Consider the following 22,115-nt stretch of genomic DNA (forward strand, 5'->3'; position numbering starts at 1 on the left):
AGAGATAAACATGCTCACATAAGCCTCACAGGAACAGAGGGAAATGATCTGACCAAGGGCTATACAGCTTAAACAGGATATTGGCCATAAAATCACAGAAGGGACATTCTCTAAAATGGTGCCTCTGCCTGCACCTAGCTAATTCTTCATACCTTTTAGCAACTCTAAGCTTATTAACATATAATTAGCATTATGGTTCCCTGCCCCCCACACACACTTAGATAGGGGCCATGATGTCCCCTGGGAAATCACAAGTGCATTGTACAGAGTCCTTTTTGTCTTTTCCCTATAGTGGCATTCTGCCTTTTCATCAGCCAGTCTTAGACACTCTTGGTCTTTAAAGGAACCACTTTCAGCCAGGCTAAGCTACTGCCTCCCTTAAGGAGAAGAACCCCCTGGGTGCATTATCCCAAATATACGCTTTTGCTTGGTTTGGAGACAGTCTAAGTCTGAAATATTTCAGGAAGACACTGCAACACACATCTATTACCTCAACAATGTCCATTTTACAGATGAGGATACTGATAATTAGCGAGTAAGCAACTTGACCAGGATAATAAAACCAGTCAGAGGCAAGTATTAAATCTCTGTCTGACTCAAGTTCAAGTCCAGCACTTTCCCCACCCACTATATGTGCTTATTAGTACTGTGATGCCACTGGAGTTTGGAGGAGGGTTTTATTTTTGTTTGTTTGTTTGTTTTGGGGGGGTCTGGACCTGTGGTTTTATCAGTATAGAAACGTCCTCACTGATACAAATCAGCATGCCATCTGCATTTTGTATCCAAGAGATTAACTTGAGACTCCAAGATGGTGAGTTGGCTATCTAGGGGCAGAGTAGTATAGAAAAAAGAGTACTTTTTCCCCAAACGGATCACACACTAACTGTGTGAACTTAAACAAGTTCCATATCAGATCTAGAACTGGAAGGGACCTGATTCTGAGTCCACATAATCCAACCTTTGCCTCCTTCATTTTACAAATGTATAAACTAAGGCTCAGAGAAATCAAATGATATTCACTGTCATAAATTACCATAGTACTTATACATCTATACCTCATTTAACCTCCTTCTACTTGTTTCCTCAACAGTTAAATGCAGAAGTTGAAGCAAATGGACTAATCTCTATTTTCCCTGAACAGAACTAGATTGATAGGGGTCTTTTGGATAAACAGGCTGGACTTTCTCATTCTGCCATTTGCCTGAGTCTTAATCCTAAAATCATTGACTAAGCAGTCAGACACTTGGCACCTATGATGAAATTGCCTACATGACTGCCACTTGGAAAGCAATTTGCTTAGAGTGAGTTGGAGCTTAGTGAAATGAATCTAAAGTGAGTCTACTTTGGGCTAATGACTTGCAACCCCTGCCAACTTAAATTATGTAGTCAATGGTGACTAATTGGTAGAAATCCTTTTTCCAAAAAACTAGTCTCATATCCTTTCCTTCTGAAAACCTATGTTTAATAATACTATTTTGGTGATTCTGGTTCTGTTCATTAAAAGAATAAAAGTTTGCTTTATGACATTCATTCATCTAGTTTTCTTAACAGTCTTCCTGCTTTCACTCTCCATATAATAATCTTCTTTGTACGAACAGATCTGATTATATAATTCCTCTAAGTAAGATCTCTTCAATCAGCCATTCAAGCACTGTGCTAAATGCCACAGATACAAAAACAATTATAAAAAAAAAGAACCTACTTATACAGAACTTATTTTCGAACAGGGAAAACAAGAAATTGATAAATAAATAGAGACAGAATAAATATAAACTAATTAACTGAAAGGTAGTTTGAAAGGGAGGGTATTAAGCAGTTGCAGAGATCAGGAAAAAAATGTCATGTAGAAGGTGACACTTGAAGAAAGAGAAGAAAGCTGTAAAGTGAAGATATGGAATGAAACATGTTCCAGACACTGAGGAAAGCCAGGACAGAGGCACAACAAAGGGAAGAAGGAGGAATTCTGTGTGAAGAATTAAGAGAGAGCCAGATGAGTTGAACAGGGTTACAGAGTGTGGGAATTGGAATAATGTGCAATGAGGCTGAAAAGGGAGTTTGAGGCCAGGTTATACAGGGCTTTAAAAGCTAAAAAAAAATACAGAAAATACTGAAATACAGAAAACTGTATTTCAGTAGCTCCCTATTCTCTAAAATCCAGTTCCCTTAGCTTCCCATTTAAATCTTCTGCCCAGCTTTACTTCATATTTTGCCACTTTAACATAGTCTAGGCTTCCTCCAGATTATTCACTAAGTCCCAGATGTCCTCCATTTTTCCCTATCTATATCTTTTCTCACATTATTCTCTATGTCTAGAATTGTTTTCCATCTAACTATTGAAATTTCATCATTTTTTTAAAGTCCAGTATGCATGATACCTTTTCCATGGCACATTCCTTGATTCCCCTCCATGGTAATAACTTTGATTCCCCTTAAACTTTACATCACATATTGTTTACCTCTCATTCACATCTAGGTTATCTTATATTAAAGTAAATAAGATTGAAGCTCCCTTCTTATGGCACTTAACATAATGCTAGATACCTAGTAGGTGCTTAATGAATTTGTTGAATTGAGTCATGTTGAATGAACAAACTTAAACCAATCCAGAGTAAGAAAATTCTATTATATAATAGATCCTATAGAATGAAAATATTTCACTATTACACAAACTTATAAATTCATTCATATTCCTGAAACCTAATTCCAAACAATAATGGTTTAAGTGGCACAGGGGATAGAGTACTGACCTTGGAATCAGGAAGACGCATCTTCCCAGGTTCAAATCCAACTCTACCTCTTATTAGCTGTATGACCTTGGACAAGTTATTTAACCCTGACTGCCTGAGTTTCTTCATCTGCAAAATGAGCTGGAGAAGGAAATGGCAACTACTCCTTTGCCACAAAATCTCCAAACGGGATCACAAAGAGTCAGACATGACTGAAATGCCTGAACAACCACAATAACATGGTTCACATATGATTTAGATATTAGCCTATCAGCGCCAACCATAAAGATCATATCATGTTATTTATGTGTACGTCATATACACTTATATACATACATATAAATATCAAAGGGCCATGATCTCATCAATATCTCAACAATCATTCCCCCACTTCTTCAGATTGTGGAACGATCCTATCTCCTTTAGAATAATTCTTGTTCAGATCTTTCTGTGATTCTTCTACAAAAAAACCATAAAGTATTGGAAACCTTCCCTCTGTTCTTGTAGCACTTCAGCTGTCTATTAATCATACATTATTCTCACAACATAATTGTTCCACATCCTTTTTTAGCATACATATTCTTGATGGTGCCTTTTAGATCATTTGTAATATATATGTATATATATATATATATATGTGTGTGTGTGTGTGTGTGTGTGTGTGTGTGTGTATGCTTATTCAGTTACTCAAACACTTATTAATGTATACATATATAGAGATATAGATGTATTACATTTACATTTACAAAAAGAAAAAATCAAAGTCTATACTATGTAAATTTGCAAACAAAGAATTTGAAATCAACAGGGTTCATAAAAGGTACTAATTAATAATTGCTGATTATTGAAAAATAGTACAGTAAAAAATAATCTTCTTTATTCTTCTCATAGGGCATTTTGGATGTGTGTATCATGGGACCTTATTGGATAATGATGGCAAGAAGATTCATTGTGCTGTGAAGTCCTTGAATAGTAAGAATTGTAGAATAATACTTCTGTCAAGATTTATCAAATAGGAATATTTTTTCTTTTTTGTTGAACTAAACTTATAACAACATTGTTATAGAAAACAAATTCTCAGTAAGGAAAAATCTATTTACCAATAGATAGCAGCACCTGTTCTGCAGCTTGTGAAATATAAAGTGGCTTGTCCACAGTTAATATCAGAGGAGGCAGCCTGCATGTGTCAGAAAAAAGGTGGAATCCAGAACTTCTTAACTCTGAGGTCAGTTTTTTCCACTATTGCATACTGACTCTCAAAACTGTCAAATTGAAGATAATTAAATAAAAAATTAATTTACATTTTCTCTTATAGAAATAAGCAATTGCTATTGAAATTCATGGATCTAATCCTGAAAATATGTTCAAGTTAGACTGTCAATAAAATGTTTTCCTTAAACAATTATCCTTATACAACTGATAAAAAAAGGGTGTAGGTGAAAGGAGATGAGTATAATTTGGCTAAGTCTGGCAGATGATGTTTGTTTTGCAAATGATGATTTTTGGAAACTATTGGAAACATGTTGGCACATAAAATAAAAATGACTCATTTCATCCTCAGGCATTAAATAATAAAAAAAAAAAACTCCTATTAAAAAAGAGAGAAAAGAAATAAGATAAAGGAAGGAAAGTATGCCAACATAAAATTTAAAAATAATACAATAGCAACTCATTACAAACATCTAAGAAAAATAATTATGCCATGTAAGTTGAGGTTTCATATAAAAAAGATTAGACTTAAAAACAGGAGAAATTACTTGAGTCCAGGATCTATCATTTTCAAGTTACATGACTTTGGGAAAGCTGTAAATCTCTCTGAATTGTAATTCTTCCATTTGTAAAATAGAGATAATATTGATGCTTACACTACCTATCTCAATGCATCATTTTAACAATCTAGTTAAGTAATATGTTTTGAATTTTTTAGGTAAAAGATATTTTTATGATTATTTTTTTCTAACTGAAACTTACTCATTAAAACACCCATTGTATTTTAATTATTGACTGAGATAATCCTAAAATGTTGCATAATTCTATGTCTGTAAATAGGATATATAGAATATTATGTAATTTTTTTCTTGATAACTCAGAATCAAAATTGTTGTTATTGTTGTCCAGTCATGTCTGACTTTCCATGAGCCTGTGGGGCATAGTTTGCCAATACTATCAATGAGATTTTCTTGACAAAGACACTAGAGTGATTTGCCATTTCCTTCTCTAGTAAATTTGGGCAAACAAGAATTAAATGACTTGCCCAGGCCATACAGCTAGTAAGTATCTGAAGTCAAATTTGAACTTAAGTCTTCCTGATTCCACCCTCTCTACCCCCCTGAGCTCTACCCCACCTGCCTCCAAAACCAAAACAATGATAATTAATTATTATGTTACATTGCAGTGTGGTAGGTTTTCCATTTCCTCCCTTGCATTTAGCTGATCAGCATTTACTTCTGTTAGTTATAGTGTCATTCTTATAGTTTCTGATCTGTTATGATCTAAGAAATAAGATAACCAAGGTTAGAATTATACTCAAATTAAGGGGAATCAGTGTTGCATGTTGGACTGAGTACCATCTACACAAAAGCTCCATTGAACAGGTTTTATGACAGATTCAGAGCTTCAGAGAAGTCTTAATGAAGTTTTAGCTTCAAATTTTGGGACACCTTGTATTTTAGAGGACAACAAGTTTTGTCTTGTTTTGTTTTGTTTTTCTTTCCAGGTTCTTTACTTCTTGGATCTTTTATTCTTGGTTTTTAGGATTCTTGGTTACATGCCGTGTGCTAAATTGTTAAAAATATGACTTGAAGATAAACCACGTTTTGCTCTATACAAAAACTAAAAAAAAGCAAATGATACATTCTTCAATATGTTTCTTGTTATAGCTTGTATCAAGAAACACAAAATGCCTAATATACTCAGCATATCACTGGAATCAGAAAATATTCTTCTCTTTGCTCTGGCACTGACCTGCTCTGGGACTTTGAGCAGACTACTCATTTTCTTCTGAGTCCTACTTTCCAAATCTGTAAAATAGTGGCAGAGTTGTTCATTTAACCCTATGGTAATATTCTTAAGATCCACAAATCCAAAATTATGCAGTCTGCACAAATGTTAAATACTATAGCAAATATTTCATTCTGTAAAATATTAGTGTGACAAAATATTAGTGTGACACCCAAGCATATCAAATTGATGTTTCCTGTTAGTTAGTTAGATGTGGCAGGACTTAGCTTAAGTGTTTGGTGTATAGTAGGTGCTTGACAAATGCTCCTCAATTTGACTCGATTCTTTTCTGTAGGTGAAAAATCTGAAAGATGAATTCTGTTTGTTCATTTGCAGAGGAGAAACTATAACATTGTAATGTGGATAATGAGGAATTTTGTCATTTGTACTTGGATAGACATTCAGGAAATAGAATAGCTTTAAATTTCCATTGATTTTTCTGATTCTGATAAAATATTTGTCTTACATATATATATTGAATCCTGATTCCCCAAATTGCAGGTACCTTTCCCATCAAAATTTTCTTATGTTTATTTTAAATATATATATATAATGTTATATTATATGTTACTAACAAATCGTATATTTTGGGCATTTTATTATACCAGTTTGTCATTTTGTAGATATATATATATATATATATATATATATATATATATATATATATATGTTGTCAACCCCATAGAACATAAGTTCCCAAAGGTCAGGAATTGTTTTATTTTTGTCTTTGTATTACTAGTGAGTAGAACATTGCTGGGCATATAATAGGAATTTAATTAATACTTGTATATTGGTTGATTAATGAATTATTCCACAATGAAATTTGATATTATTTTCTACCACTGAATTTCACAGGAATTACTGACATAGGAGAGGTTTCCCAATTTCTGACTGAAGGGATCATCATGAAAGATTTTAGTCATCCCAATGTCCTCTCACTTTTGGGAATCTGCCTTCGTAGTGAAGGGTCCCCATTGGTGGTCCTGCCATATATGAAACATGGAGATCTTCGAAACTTCATAAGAAATGAGACTCATGTAAGTATTTTACTTGAATTAGGTTCCTGCAGAAACTATCAAAATAGGTCAGATGAGAGAGAGAGAGAGAGAGAGAGAGAGAGAGAGAGAGAGAGTAGACAGACATTAAGGACTTACTAGGTCCTCTTCTCTTCAAGATGCTGGGGATGCAAATGCAATCAAAACAATTCCTATCCTCAAGTAGTTTATATTCTAATGGGGGAAGACTACATGTAAAAGGATATTGAAAATCAATGAGTAATTCCATAGTGGAATGGGGATAAGAAGAAGAGGAAGTACTTTGGAAATAAAGTGAAAATATGCCTATAATGATAGGGATACCCAGAGAGGGAATCCAAGCTCCTAATGGAGAAATATGTGGGTATTTGAAGAGAAAATACTTAAAATCTGAGTAATCTGAAAAAAAAAACTTCCCAGAAGAAGTGATACCTGATCTGAAATATGAAGAGACTTACTTTGTTTTTTAGCCATAATAGCTATTTCCCCAACTCTAAACTCATCTCTCAATTCCATGTCTCCACACAGCCTGACCCACAGGTGTTTAATGTATTCCCTCCTTTCATTTGCCCCCTTAGATTCTCTAGCTTCCTTCTAGGTTCAACAAGTGCCACATCTTACATGAAGTCTTTTTAGATCTCCCAGTTTCAGGATTCTTTCCTTCCTCAAATATTGTGGCCAAGTAAAATTACTTGGATTTGTGAACTGGATATATTTAGGAAGAATGATATAAAGGAGAAAGTTAAAAATTACTCCAATATTATAAACTTGGGTAACTGAGCAATTAATGGTGAGAAGGAAGGATAAGAGGAGAAGTTTATCAGTTCCATTTTGGAGAAATTGAGTTTGAGATACAAACAAGATATCCAGAATAAAATTTCCAGCAGGCATGGAGTGGTATCATCTGGTAAAGGTTTATGCTGGATGCCTAAATTTAAGAGCTATCTGCACAGAGTCAAAGGAGTAACAAACATTTATTAAGCACCTACTATATGTAGACATGTGCTAAGTGCTGAGTATACAAAGAAAGACAAGAATAATCCCCACTCTTAAGGAGTTCATGGTCTAATGGAGAAGACAATATGTAAAGCACTATGTACCAAAAATATGTAAGGAATAGAAGGTAGTATTTTACCATAAAGATGATACTTGAACCCTTAATGAGACAAGATCATAAGAAAGGATAGCTAGAAGATTCTGGCTTACTAATCAGATGACTCCCCTGGACCGTGCTAGGCATACTTAAATACAAATGTAAATACAGAGAATAAAACAATTTCTACTCTCAAAAAGCATCCATTCTAATAGATTCATTAAACCCCAGCAAGTTCCAAAAGTCAAAAGTCTTTAAGCATCCATGGAATTAAGTGTAGATTCACTTCCTTGGCCTCTCCTGTCAACTTTCTGGGTAAGATTCTAGCACCAGAAGAGCTTTATTCTTTATCCACTTCAATTACAAATAAAAGCCATAAATTTATTAGCATGGTATAAGAAAATGATATTTGATTCCAAGGAAATCAAAGTGCTGGTGTTAGAGAAGATTCTGTATTCAGGCAAGAGGATAATGTCTAGCCTCTGGCTTTAAAATGCTTCAGTAAGTAAGATAGGTTCCCACCTCAAGCAGCAAGGATGTCTTTTGGTACTCTGCCAAAGCCAATCAAATGACTGATTAATTCTTTGTATTTACTCTGACAAGGTAATTCACCCCCAATATGATAAGCATGATACTCTGAAGACAAAATTTAATCTCCAGTGTTTATACATGATGGTTCTACGAAAACTTACTGTGAATGAATTTTCATTTAAAATTGTGATTTTTTTTTATTTTCAAAGATTGTGTTTCTGATGATTATCTTGTACATGTTTCATGCATTACTGACTGCCCTACACTGATCCTGAAAAAAAAAAGACTATTTGTGACTAGAGGCTACAGGCAAAGCCCACCTTTCCATTTAAAACTTCCAAAAATAGTTATATTTTCAAAGGAACTACCTTTTCTGATCAGGACCCACTAGTGTGTTTGGTCTTTATGTTGTAGCATTTAGTTGTGCTCATCTTTTTAGTTCATGATTTGGGGGGATATTTTTCTAAATATATACAAAGATAGCTTTCAACATTAATCTTTGCAAAATCTTGCAAATTTCTCTCCCTTTCCTCTTCCTTCCACCTCCCCAAGACAGCAAGAAATCCAGTATAGGCTAAACATATGCAATTATTCTAAACATATTTCCATATTTGTCATGCTATACATAAAAAAATCAGATCAAAAGGGAAAAAATGTGATAAAGAAAAAAACCAAGCAAACAAATAAGAACAACCAAAATAGGTGAAAATACTATGCTTTCATCCACATTCAGTCTCCATAATTCTCTCTCTGGATATGGGTGACACTTTTCATCACAAGTCCATCACAATTGCCGTGAATTACCTCATTGCTGAAAAGAGCCAAATCCATCAGTCTATTATTACATAATCTTGTTACTGTCTACAATGTTCTCTAGATTCTGCTCACTTCACTTAGCATCAGTTCATGTGTTTTTCTGAAATCAGCTTGCTCATCATTTCTTACAGAACAATAATATTCCATTGCATTCATATACCATAACTTACTCACTGTTCCCCAAATGACAGGAATCCACTCAATTTCTTGCCACTACAAAAAAGGACTACTACATTTTTACATATGTGAGTCTTTTGCCCTCTTTTATGATTTCCTTGAGATACAGATCCAGTAGATACATTAGTGGATCAAAGAGTATGCACAGTGTTATAACCCTTTGGGTATAATTCCAAATTGCTCTCCAGAATGGTTGAATCATTTCACAACTCCCCCAACAATGCATTAGTATCCCAGTTTTCCTACCTCCTCTCTAACACTTCTTATCTTTTCCTGTCATCTTAGCCAGTGTTTTTTTTTTAGGTTACCTACCTCATTTCTCCCTACTCAAACAAACTGAGGAATCCAAAATCCTGTGTCCCCATGCAATTTAGTTTTAAGAATCTGTTTTTCTTTAAGTTAGTTTATCTTGCTCATTAGGAAATAATTTTAGATTACAAGTGTTGCAAATTGTTTTGTACCCATGCAAAAACAATAACAACTGCTACAAAAAATTCAAATCAGATCAGAATTTAAGTTGATTTATCCTTTAATTGTGTCCTATGTATTATAGAACCCAACAGTGAAAGATCTTATTGGCTTTGGTCTTCAAGTAGCGAAAGGCATGAAATACCTTGCAAGCAAAAAGTTTGTCCACAGAGACTTGGCTGCAAGAAATTGTATGTAAGTATAAAATGTTCCATCTGTATGTTCCAAATTATTTAGAGATTAAGTGAAACAAGGAGAAATGTGGTGGTGATTTCCCCCCTACATTTTGTGACTGTAAGCATTTTGTTGCCATTATGTAAAAGGTCCTTTATTATAGTTACAATTTCAATTGATGTATAAGCATCGTGTTATAAGAATGTGGGTGGAACTTTCAGGATTTATCCACCAGAATTTTAAAAGAGCCTCTCTGGAGGGGGTCTTGAACAGCTGTTATATACACTTGCTTTTCTTGGTCCTTCCCACCAGTAGCCCCTAATGTTGTGGTTTTATGCTACATTAGCTTACAGAAGGGAAAACCTGATCTTCAGCATTCTGCATTATAAAAAGGGTGGGGGGGAGAGAAATAGTAAGCAGATACCATTTCACTGAGACTGCCCAAGACTTGATTTGGACTTGGACTAGCTCAGTCCTACCAAAAATGGTATTTAGGAATGAATATACAAAGAACTTTATTTGTGTCTGGCTGCCTAAGCTGTATAATGCAACAGTCAACAGTTAGTGATTGATTCAATAGTTTCCCATTTTATTGCACTGATTCATGATATATGGTATGAATGAATTAGTTGGTTTTTAATTGCCAACCTTGGTTTTACTGCAAATGGAATGGATTAAGGCCTATTTTTTTTAAAGTAACACACCCTAGATATTTGGAATTAATTTTTATGGAAACTTGATATCTTTCTTGTGTACTACATAATGTATTATAATCCTTTACTAGGAAAGAGGGATGATATGTTCTCTCTGTACTAAACAGATTGGTCCTTGGCCAAATTGAGAATAATATAAGATGGCACAGGGTATACCTACTGCAATATAATGTGCCCCTTTAACCTTAACTCTAGATCTTAGTATTAATTAAAAATGACCTATGAGAATTAATCTTTGTTTATGTCAAAAGTTGATGTGCCAAAGTGTAAAACAGCACAAGATACAATTCCATGCCATGTCAACATCTAAGCAGCAGCAAAGGGATTTTCTTGGCTCCATGTAATGAGTACTGTCATAGAGGTGGCAGGGTCAATCCATTTATGGATTTGTAATACCAATGTCATATGTACTTACTCAAGACTTCCATTTTAATTTAGTGCTGTGAATAGATGCCAGATATGAAAAGCTCATTCCAAAAGTCATAGATTTCAAAGGCAAAAGTTACTTACTACAATCCAAAGACTATTCAGTATCACTATAAATCCATTTTCACCATTATAGATAATAATTTTTGTCATTTCTGTAGGCTGGATGAAAAATTCACTGTCAAGGTTGCTGATTTTGGGCTTGCCAGAGATATGTATGATAAAGAATATTACAGTGTACACAATAAAACAGGAGCAAAACTGCCAGTGAAGTGGATGGCTTTAGAAAGCTTGCAAACTCAGAAGTTTACTACAAAGTCAGATGTGGTAATGTACATATTCTAAGTAATCTGATTACACTGTATTTCTTGTGAAATTATGAAATTCATATGATATGTTCTTATACCTCGGAAACTCAATTGGACTTAATTGTTGTTCTGTTAAATAAGAACCCAAATTGTAAATTTGAGTTTAAAATGAAAATGGAGATACATTGTTAGAAATAAATGTATGGGTGTAAGTTGGTTGATAAAGACCAGTTTGATTCACCCCACTACATGTAACAGTGAAATACATGTGGTAGGTGTTTAAAAAATCATTGTTGAATTTAATTTAATTCTAAATTAATTCTCTGCTGTTGAAAGAGAAAATCATATTTGAAAATGTCACTATCAGAATAATTGTTGGTCATGTTTCATAGTATAAGGAAGAACCCTAAGTAATATAAATAAATACCCTATAGTTTTGATAGATCAGTGATACACATGCAAATTAGCATAGGGTTTAACTTCCCTTGCAAACCAAGTATTTGAATGTTGACTTGGTATTATTGTTATACCATGAGTTTGCTTATGCTATGTGTATTTTATGTTTCATTTCCAAAAACTAACTCATTATTAGCAGGTAAGTATTGCAAATGATTTCATGGAAAGAAGGAAAGAAAATGCCTGTTATATTCCAAGGACTGTGTTAAGTGCTTTACAAATATTATCCCATTTGATCCTCACATATAACCCTGGGAGAGAGATACTATTATTATGCCTGTTTTACAGTTAAGGAAACTGAGACAAACAGAGGTTAAGTGAATTGCCCAGAATTACACAGGCAATAAATGTTTGAGATCAGATTTTTAACTTAGATCCTCCTGATCCTAGGTCCAGCATTTTGTCCACTGAGCCACCTAACTGCAAGCTAGGCCTTGTAATACCATATAGGTGAATTAAAAAACAACTGAAGCGTCAGCACATCTGAAAGAGAGCTTATGATAATGCAAATGTCCAGATTTGTTGCTAAACACATTGAAAAGAACTTTTAGAGTTATTAGAAAATTCTGATGTTAAGATTTGAAAAATGTTGCTATTATGATTTTGAAAACAAGTAGAAATAAGTTAATTCCCGTTTGGGACCATCTTTGTTCATTCTGATTAGATCAGATTAGATCTAATGGTACTAAAAGGTTTTTTAAGAATTTTTTTAACCTGATCAAGATCTAAATGGATAAAGCACCAGAAGTGGTCAGAAAAACATGAATTCAAACTCAGTCTCAGGCATTTACTGGCTATGGGATCCTAGGCAAGTCCTTTAAGCAGTTAGCCTCAGTTCCCTCATCAGTAAAATGGGGATAAAAATAGCAACTGCCTCCCACATATTTATGAGAATTAAAAGTGATAACATATACAAAGCACTTTGCAAACCTTAAGGGACTGTATACAAGCTTGTTACCCTTGTTATCATCATTATCATTTTTTTCATAGATAGGTTTCCTATCTGCATGTAGAATGTGAGACAATAATTAAATGCTTTTGGCTCCTTTACTTCCTCTTACCTAATTCAGGTTTATTTTATTAAATGTTTAGAAATGTAGCTAATGCCTTTATTATCTCTACATATACATCCTTGACTGTAAGTAGCCTAGCAAGGTTGCTAGGTAAAAACAGACTTTCTGGGCACTCTACTCCATACAATGATGCCCTGCACATCCTGATTTATGCTCATTTATTTTTTTTTTACTCTGGCATGTATCCAGTGGGAGAAATATGACCTGGTAGATTCTTGAGTTTTCTATGAAGCACTTTGATCTCTTTGACTCAAGAAATAGCATATTATCATAAAGCCTGGTAGACCAAACAAAGACTTAGGATCAAGAATTCTTGAATTTTTAATCCCAGCCTGAATTCAGATTTATTACTGGATTTTTAGCAAATGACTTAACCTCTTCATGTTACTATTAGCCATAGTTCTAAGATGCTGACATTCATTATAAAAACTGTGATTTTAACTATTAATGAAATACATCAAAAATTGCAAATTAAATAGAATTGCATTGCTTCAATATAGATTGCTTCCAAGTAGAAGCTGAACTTTTAAAATAAAATGTCCTTGTACTGAAGATTGCACTATGTCTACTGAAAAAAAAAACAAATATATAGGTATTCCTTAAAAAATAGCTGCACAAAATAACCATATTTAAAATTTGGGAAATTTTTAAAGCATCATGACAACTTAAAAAAGAGTTTTTGCCGAATGAGTCTAAAGGAAGGGTTCTTAGGCTTTGTTGTGTTATGAATATCTTTGGTAATCTGGTAAAACATATGGACCCTTTCTCCAAATAATGTTTTTAAATATAATTTGGCACCTATTATGTGCCTAGCTATGCTATGCACTGATGATACAATTAATAACAAAGCAAGACAAATCCATGCACAGAAGTTTACAGTCTAATGGGGAGGACAACATGCAAAAGAAGGCAGGAGAGGGGGAGAGAGGAGTATTCTCTAGAGTTTGAAACTAGGAAGAGCCACAGATTCTAAGAAGAGTGAAATGAAGAGTCCAGTCTCTGCCCTCTATAAAGGAAGGCATTGGGAAGAGTTTATTACTTTAACAAACTCCAACCCTCCAATTAGAGGTAAGAGAAAGTTGAGGGAGATTGTCAGTAATTGAGTTAACACAGTGATAAGGTGATGAGTTTAACCGGATGAGGAATCGTATTCTGTGGAGTTGAAACCAGGTAGAGCAGTGGATGCAAGAGTGAAATGAGGATAACCAAAGAAACCAATGATGTTTAAATTAGTTATCAAAATATTTAAAAATGCAAGTTCATAGGTATAAAATTAAGAGCCTCTAGAGTTTCTGAGTTTGCGTGTTCCTTTTGCCCATCCATAATTTGTAGGGATGGGAACAGATGCATTTCATTTCATATCTGTACAAAGCATAATAGAGTTTTAAGAACACTGGATTTAGAGTGAGAATATATATATATATATATCTTATTGCTATAAGTGGTGAACAGCAGGGTATAAAAGAGAAGCCCCTGGTCCAAGAGAGTAAATAGGATGCCACACCAAGACAAATTCATGGAATTTTGAGAGCTGAAATAGAGGAGGAGAGTAAAGAGCTACAACCAGCACCTGAAAGCCTGAGTCTGACCAAGAATAGCATCTAACAAAGGGGTACCATAGAATTTGGAGAGATGACTTTCCTGTACAACTTAGCAGCTTGAAACAACTCTTTTATAATGAAGGCATTCTAGCGAAGCCCATCTGTGTTCCTCTGTTTCCACACAACTGTGGGCCTTGACATTGGAGAAATTTAGAGTGGCAAAAATATGAAAAAGAAATGCTTTAAACCTAAACATTTAAAAGCTTGTACTAAAGAACTGCATAATGACTTTACATAATTTTAAAATTCAATAAGTTCATTTGATACTGCTTCATGCAAAAAAGCTTCCAGATTCCCCTGTGCATTAGACTACAGTGTTGGCTATTAGCCAGTAAATGACAAGGCCTTAATTTCTTAAATTCTATCATATTTTCCCTATTTTAATCAAATTTGTATGTGCCAGGGCATGACACTCAAGAACTGCTTAAGAGAACAACAAAAAAACAAAGAAAATGAAAGTTGGCCCAAATCAACCAACTTGTAAGAAATATCCAAATCTGCTTTTCATTTCATATCTGTACAAAGCATAATAGAGTTTTAAGAACACTGGATTTAGAGTGAGAAGATGTGAGTTCAAATTCTAGCTATGCTTCTCATTATATTTGTGATCTTGGGAGAGCCTCCATTTAAATGATGGGCATAGATAAGATGATTTTTATAGTCTCTTTCAACTCAAAAATCTTTCTTGGTCATTATTCTTATGGCACAAAAACAAAAAAAATGTATTTTGGGTAGGGGCAAGGTAACTGGGATTAACTAACTTGCCCAGGATCATATAGCTAATAAGTGTTAAGTGTCTGAGGCTGGCTATGAACTCAGGTCCTCCTGACTTCAGGACAGGTGTTATATTCACTGCACTATCTAGCTGCCTGAGGAACATATTTTTGGATAACAGATAGTCCAGGATTGTGGGAGGATTTTGCTTTTGCAGTTTCATTCTCTCTTCATTGCAGTGGACCCTAAATAAATATAATATTATGCTTATAATATAATACAGTACAGTACATTACAATACAATACAATAAACAATATTATGTCAATAAATATAATGTTATGTTTATAACATAAAGAAACTATGTCAAGGATGAGACATGAGTATGTTTAGAGAAGTCAGAATCAAGAAAGCTTTGAGACAAAATGTTACAATTCAGCTGCCCACATGACTATTCATGGGAGCAAATAGCAGGAAACAGTTGGTAATAACTGAAAGATGGAGGCTTAGGCTCTTAAAAGATAACATTCAAGAAATCCCAAGGAAAAGAGAGTATTCTTGCATATCTTAGAAACCCAGTTCTGCCAGCTGGGCAAATCTCCTCATAATTTTAGATCTCTTTTCCATCAACCCCTTCCCATTTCCCATTGTTGAGAAAACAATTTTGTAGCTTGTTAGATTACTGCAAGTATTTAGAACATAAAGAAGAAGAATAAATGGGAAAGATTTTAGGTATAGGCAAGGAAATCTTTTTCTATATCCTTGACAATTCGTGCTTTCCACACAGTTGTATTTATCACATTCCCTGATCCAGCCACATCAAGACAGTAATCAATCAAACAAACAAAAGTTATTTTAAGAGTCAAAAGAGATACACTTTGGGAAATTTAACTTCTTCTCCCCACCTCTGAGGCCCCAAGCACATAGCAGTGAAGAAATAGGGGAAATTTTTCCATTCTCCCATTCTCCCTTTCTTTTGATTAGTCTCTCAGCACCTTCCCATCCTGCTCTAACCTTAACATGGGAAGGGGGAAGGGAAGGAGGGGAATAAGCATTAATAAAGTGCCCACCATTTCATTCTCCCACTTGGGGAGAGGGGAAAAAGAAGAGAAAAAAATAATGCTTTATAATTTAGAGAGAAAAGAAACCCAGGAAGATCTTTATGAACTGATATAGGGTGAAATAAGCAGAACTAAGAGAACTATTTATAAAAGAACAACTTTGTTGTATAAGATAAACAACTCTGAAAAACTTTAGATCTCTGATCGATATATGATCAGGTAGAATTCCAGATGACTAATTAAGAAATGTGTTTCTTACCTCTTGAAACAGATGTACTCATGTACAGAATGTACAGAATGAGAAATATTTTTGACATTCCCAATTTGAGAATTTGTTTTATTTGACTATCCACATTATAAGGCTTTAGTTTGGTTTCCAATGTAGAGAAGAAGATGGAAAGGAGAAAGAATAGACTTTTCAGCACTGAGAAAAAAAATTACATTAAGAAAAAACTGTTCCATGGGATCTACCATGCCTGCATGCCTGCCTTCCCCACAATCTTCCTTATAACTGTTTGCAACTTCAAGAGACAACCCTAGTGTTATCTATCTACTGGAGTAAAGTAAAATTTTACCTACAAGGCAAAAAAAAAAAAAAAAAAAAAAAATAAATATATATATATATATAGATATATATATATATATATATATATATATACATCTCAACTCTTCATAGAAGAAAACTCCTGAAGATCCCTTCCTTACTAGATTTTTCAGTCTCAGAGATGCAAAATAGGGAGGGCCTATGAGCTGCAGTGAGATATGTCTCCAAGGGGTTGGGGCCAGAACCCAGACAGTTGTTTAAAACATTGAAGTGGGAAGAATTTACCTCACCTCCCTTCCAAGAAATAGGGGTATCACAAACATTCTGGAGAATAATATGGAACTATGCCCATAAGGCTATCAAACTATGCATACCCTTGATCCAGCAGTGTTTGTTACTGGGACATAAAAAGATCATAAAAAGGGGGAAAGGGACACACATGTGCAAAAAATGTTTGTAGCAGTCCTTTTTGTAGTGGCAAGGAACTGGAAACTGAAGGAATGCCCATCAGTTGAAGAATGGTTGAATAAGTTATAGTATATGAATGTTATGGAATATTCTTGTTCTATAAGAAACAATCAGCAGGATGATTTCAGAGAGTCCTGGGGAGACTTACATGAACTGATGCTAAGTGAAATGAGCAGAACCAGGAGTTCACTGTACATGGCAACAACAAGACTATATGATGATCAATCCTAATGGGCGTGGCTCTTTTCAACAATGAGGTGATTCAGGCCAGTTTAAATGGTCTTGGGATGGAGAGAGCCATATGCACCCAGCTCTCTGTGGGGACTGAGTGTGGATCACAACATAGAACTTTCACTTTTTTATTATTATTTGCTTGCATGTTGATTTTTTTCCTCATTTTGTTTTCCTTTTTGATCTGATTTTTCTTGTGCAGCATGATAGTTGTGGAAATATATACATATATAAAAGAATTATACATGTTTACTTGCTGTTCTAGGGAAGGAGTTAGGGCAAAGGGAGGGAGGAAAAATTGAGAACACAAGGTTTTGCAAGGGTGAATGTTGAAAACTCTCTATGCATATGTTATGTTTTGAAAATAAAAAGCTTTTACAAATTTTTTAAAGAAACAGGGGAATCATATACTCTAATGTCAGGAAGACACTCTGTTTTCCAGCTAGTTGGGGAGGAGGATATACCTCTGTTATTGCTTCTATTGCAACAAAACAAAAAAAGCAAAAAACTCCACAGGCTTAAGTGCATGATAATTGTAATGGGCTGAAGCTCGAGTTGATGCACTGAGGTCCCAAGCACGTGAGGCTAAATAGTAATTGAACCATACTCTATTAATATATATGCTTGGAAAAAGAATGGCCCCGCCCACTCTGTGCAAGTCCTGATGTGTTGTATAGGAAATGACGATTTTGGTGGGTGGAGGCAGAGGGGCAGGAAGAGAGGCGGGGAGAGACTGCTGGCTGGCTTTATGTTGCAGCTGCACAAATTGCGATCTTTGATCCCCCCTTCACCTCCGATCCCCCTTCACCTCAGATCCTTCTTCACCTCTACTGAGAATAAAGATTGAAGATTTTCCCTTAACCTGAATTCCTGACTCTGGCTGATTTTAAAATACACGGTCATCACAATAATGAAACAGATTTGACAGAAATCCTGTAAAATACATATCTGGAATTTATTTTCAAACTAGTATGATTAATTTTAAAATTAATGCTAACACTTAGTAGTTAAATTTTCAAAGTGAAAATATTAATACCAGATAATAGATGTAACTGTATCTCTCCAGACTAAATCTTTTAAAGAATTTGGATTATTTTGTATAGCCTAATGCTGCAATTGTTTTCAAAAGATTTTTATTGCCTTATTCTTTCACTAATAATCTAAAATGCTGTTGAGCTATTCTAAGGGGAACATGTTGGTACATTTACCAGAGAGGTGCTATCATATTAATCACAGGTGATATTTTAATTATTGTTTAGGCTTAGAACTTTTTGAATACCTGACAAATAAATGTACAGCATATAGTTCGCTTTGCCTGATTCCAGTTCAAACATGTCATAAAATTGGTATCCTATTTTTCAACCTCAAAGAAAATCTGCTCTTAACACAATATGCTTGAAATGGGAGAGAGTGTATCATTGAATGTTTACGCACACTCTCTCATCACTGAAATCTAGTAAGTTAGCTCACATTTCAGGTTGCATGTTCAAACCATTCTAATCTGAATTTCTTTTTTTCTCATTTTTCCCGCAGTGGTCTTTTGGAGTGCTTCTCTGGGAACTAATGACTAGAGGAGCACCTCCTTATCCTGATGTTAATACCTTTGATATAACAGTTTATTTATTGCAAGGTCGAAGGCTTTTGCAACCTGAATACTGCCCAGATCCACTGTAAGTTCTTTGGTAATTGGGGTTCAAGTTGGGAGGTAGTTAGAAAATCTCCTCTAAATATGAATATTTTGCAGTTGAAAGAAAATGTTGTTTCAAATTATCTTTCTCTGGCTTCTCTTTGAAACAGGTATGAAGTTATGCTAAAATGCTGGCACCCAAAAGCTGAAATGCGTCCCTCTTTCTCTGAACTGGTCTCAAAGATATCAGTCATATTCTCTACATTTATTGGAGAGCATTATGTTCACGTGAATGCAACCTACGTCAATGTAAAATGTGTTGCTCCTTACCCTTCCCTTTTGTCATCCCAAGACAACGTTGACAGGGAGGTGGACACCTGACAGGTTGTCCCCGTAGTTCTCTGTGTATGAGAAAGCTACCATGGTGGTAGTTTAAACAAAAGCAGATGTTCTATCCACTGTTGTTGTTTTTTTTATCACTGCCTTGGGGAAAACACCATCATTTGCTTGTTGTTTTTGCCCAAAATTGCACTATTATAAGGATTTTATATTGTGTTATTTAAATCCATGCAATTCTAAGGAGTTTTCTAACTCATCAAATTATCTGGACCAACTGCTGCTGACTAGGATTGAAACTTGTGTGACATTTGGGACATAAACTCTGATCCATTAAGTTAAAGTGTATATAGTTGACAAAGAATCACTGCTCGGCTTGACTTTAAATCGCTGGTTACATTATGAGAATTGAAGTGACAAATTTTGAATGTTTAATGGACCATAGTCAAGTCAGAAGAGGAACTGTCTTTGTGACATAGAGACAAACATAGAGACTACACTACCTATTTAGAAGTCCAGTATTTCAAAGGATGTCTTTTCATGTTATATAGGTTCTAGAATTTTTTCATTCTTAATCTTGACAATTTTGCCCATTAGGCAAAAGGGTTCATTAAAGGACTATTGAGTAAATTCCCTTTCTTAGGGAAGGATTATATATAATGTCAAACTTTCAAAACAGCATGACAAAAGAATGCTTTTATAAATTCATAAGGGTGTTTGCATATTGTATATAGACAACTTTTAGATTATTTTCCTAAATAAAATAGTCCTAATGACACATTCAGTTGTCATTTAGACATCAGCTCTCAAAAAAATGATACTGTTAAAATTGTTACTTAATTGATTTGAACATTTTGGATGTGACTATTCTGGGGGAGTAAAAACTTAAGTTGTAATGATAAACATTTCCAGAGACAAATCAGTATGTATCTTGAACAGAACAAGTCTGACTGAAATTTTTGGTAATTCTGCTCTGCTGTGACCCTTGTTTATGGCAATTCCTAGGCGTCAGTAACCTAGAAACTTTAGTCCCTGATGTCCAGGTGGCTTGTTCTCCATAACATCGCCAAATAGTGACACAAGAACATCCATTCATTTGGTCCAGATCTGCCATTGTGCATGTAGATTTACCCAAATTATGATCAGAAAAGTACATTGAAGAATCATATTCCTAAAGTTCTGACCAGTTAGAATGGAATCCAGTAGCTCTAGAATGAACCCTTGTGGTGTTTTGTTCTGTGGAATCTTGTGCCTACTACTGTATAGTGCATGTGGTATAGAATGGTTTTGTCCATGTAAACATAAAGTATTATATTTTTATAAAAATGTTTATTTTTAACGACATACACAATGTTTTGTTAGGCCACAAAATACTGCACTGTGAACATTTCAGAAAAGGTATGTCAGACTTGGATTTATACCTTGGGGTGATTTTTTTTTTAATGACTGTAAATAATGATAAGAAAATGCACTGATTGCCAGTACACCCCACCCTCATGACATCACCTTCACTTGAGGCCAAGGGTTAGTTAGCATAGCAAACTAGAATGGAGTACATGTTACACTGAAACTAATGAACAGTTTTACTGTTCTTGCAAGAATTATTATAATCAAAAGTTCTTTGATGAGGGTTGTGGTCATCATTAGGTCCTCTGTAGTACAGACACCTTTCACTTCAGAGGTACGTATTATATTTTATATAATGTAGATTCAGTGAGTGTCTACAAATTGAGAATGACTCTCTGACAGGAATATATCATCTCTATCCATTTCTTGGCTACAAAAGTAGAACTTGTGGGAGTGAAACCCATTGACAAGGACCATACACCTGTATATACGTGCTCATAAAAATTACAATGTGAAAATCATGTTTACTATTTATGAACTCTTCCTTTAATAAAGTTAACATTGTATTTGGGACAGCCTATAAGATTAAGTGACTCTTCTAAGAATCTGATACTTGTCCATGCATATATACCTGCAGCCAATCTGAATGGTACTTTGTATGTTTATAATTGTTGTTCTGATATAATCATAGGAGTCAAATAAAGAGATTAACATCCTGTGTCTTTGGAGTTAGTTCTTGCTAGCCACACTCAGTTTCATACTCCATTTACATAAATGACAGAAGAATTTTAAAATTGATTTAGAATTACAAAGTCAAAATAATCCACATATCAGACAGTTTTTGTGTTTTGCCATTACATACAAGAATTTGCATTCATGAGTCATATTCAGTTGCTTAACCTACAAACTATTATGTGGACTTTCAACTTTGAAGAAAGATGGCTTTACAGAATGAGGACTCCCTTTCATGGATGTTGCCCTGGCTTATTGAACTGACTATATTTCTGTCAGAAAGTAAATCTCTGGGACCAGAGGTTCTTACCCAAGATCCTCATTCTAATATAAGAAGAGCATGAATTAAATTATACAGGCTATCAATTTAAGACTATGATAGTTTAAGCAGAGAGACTCTCTGACCTGAAAAGAAAACCCATTACTCCATAAACATTGTTTGTCCTGAAGGGTCCCAACTT

At 34.6% G+C, this 22,115-nt stretch overlaps 1 protein-coding gene across 1 annotated transcript in view; it reads left to right on the plus strand.

Moving 5' to 3' along the window:
- Positions 1-21,672, plus strand: part of MET (MET proto-oncogene, receptor tyrosine kinase) — a 157,925-nt gene extending 136,253 nt beyond the window's left edge. Inside the window, exons 16-21 of the mRNA XM_003771542.4 lie at positions 3,618-3,698; positions 6,582-6,763; positions 9,931-10,040; positions 11,320-11,485; positions 19,146-19,282; positions 19,410-21,672. Of these exons, the coding sequence (XP_003771590.1) occupies positions 3,618-3,698; positions 6,582-6,763; positions 9,931-10,040; positions 11,320-11,485; positions 19,146-19,282; positions 19,410-19,620 (887 nt within the window). The 3' untranslated portion in view covers positions 19,621-21,672. The remainder of the gene's footprint in view (positions 1-3,617; positions 3,699-6,581; positions 6,764-9,930; positions 10,041-11,319; positions 11,486-19,145; positions 19,283-19,409) is intronic.
- Positions 21,673-22,115: the final 443 nt, after the last annotated feature.

The sequence above is a fragment of the Sarcophilus harrisii genome, chromosome 5 (genome assembly GCF_902635505.1).
Source record: "Sarcophilus harrisii chromosome 5, mSarHar1.11, whole genome shotgun sequence".
NCBI classification, from domain to species: Eukaryota; Metazoa; Chordata; class Mammalia; order Dasyuromorphia; family Dasyuridae; genus Sarcophilus; species Sarcophilus harrisii.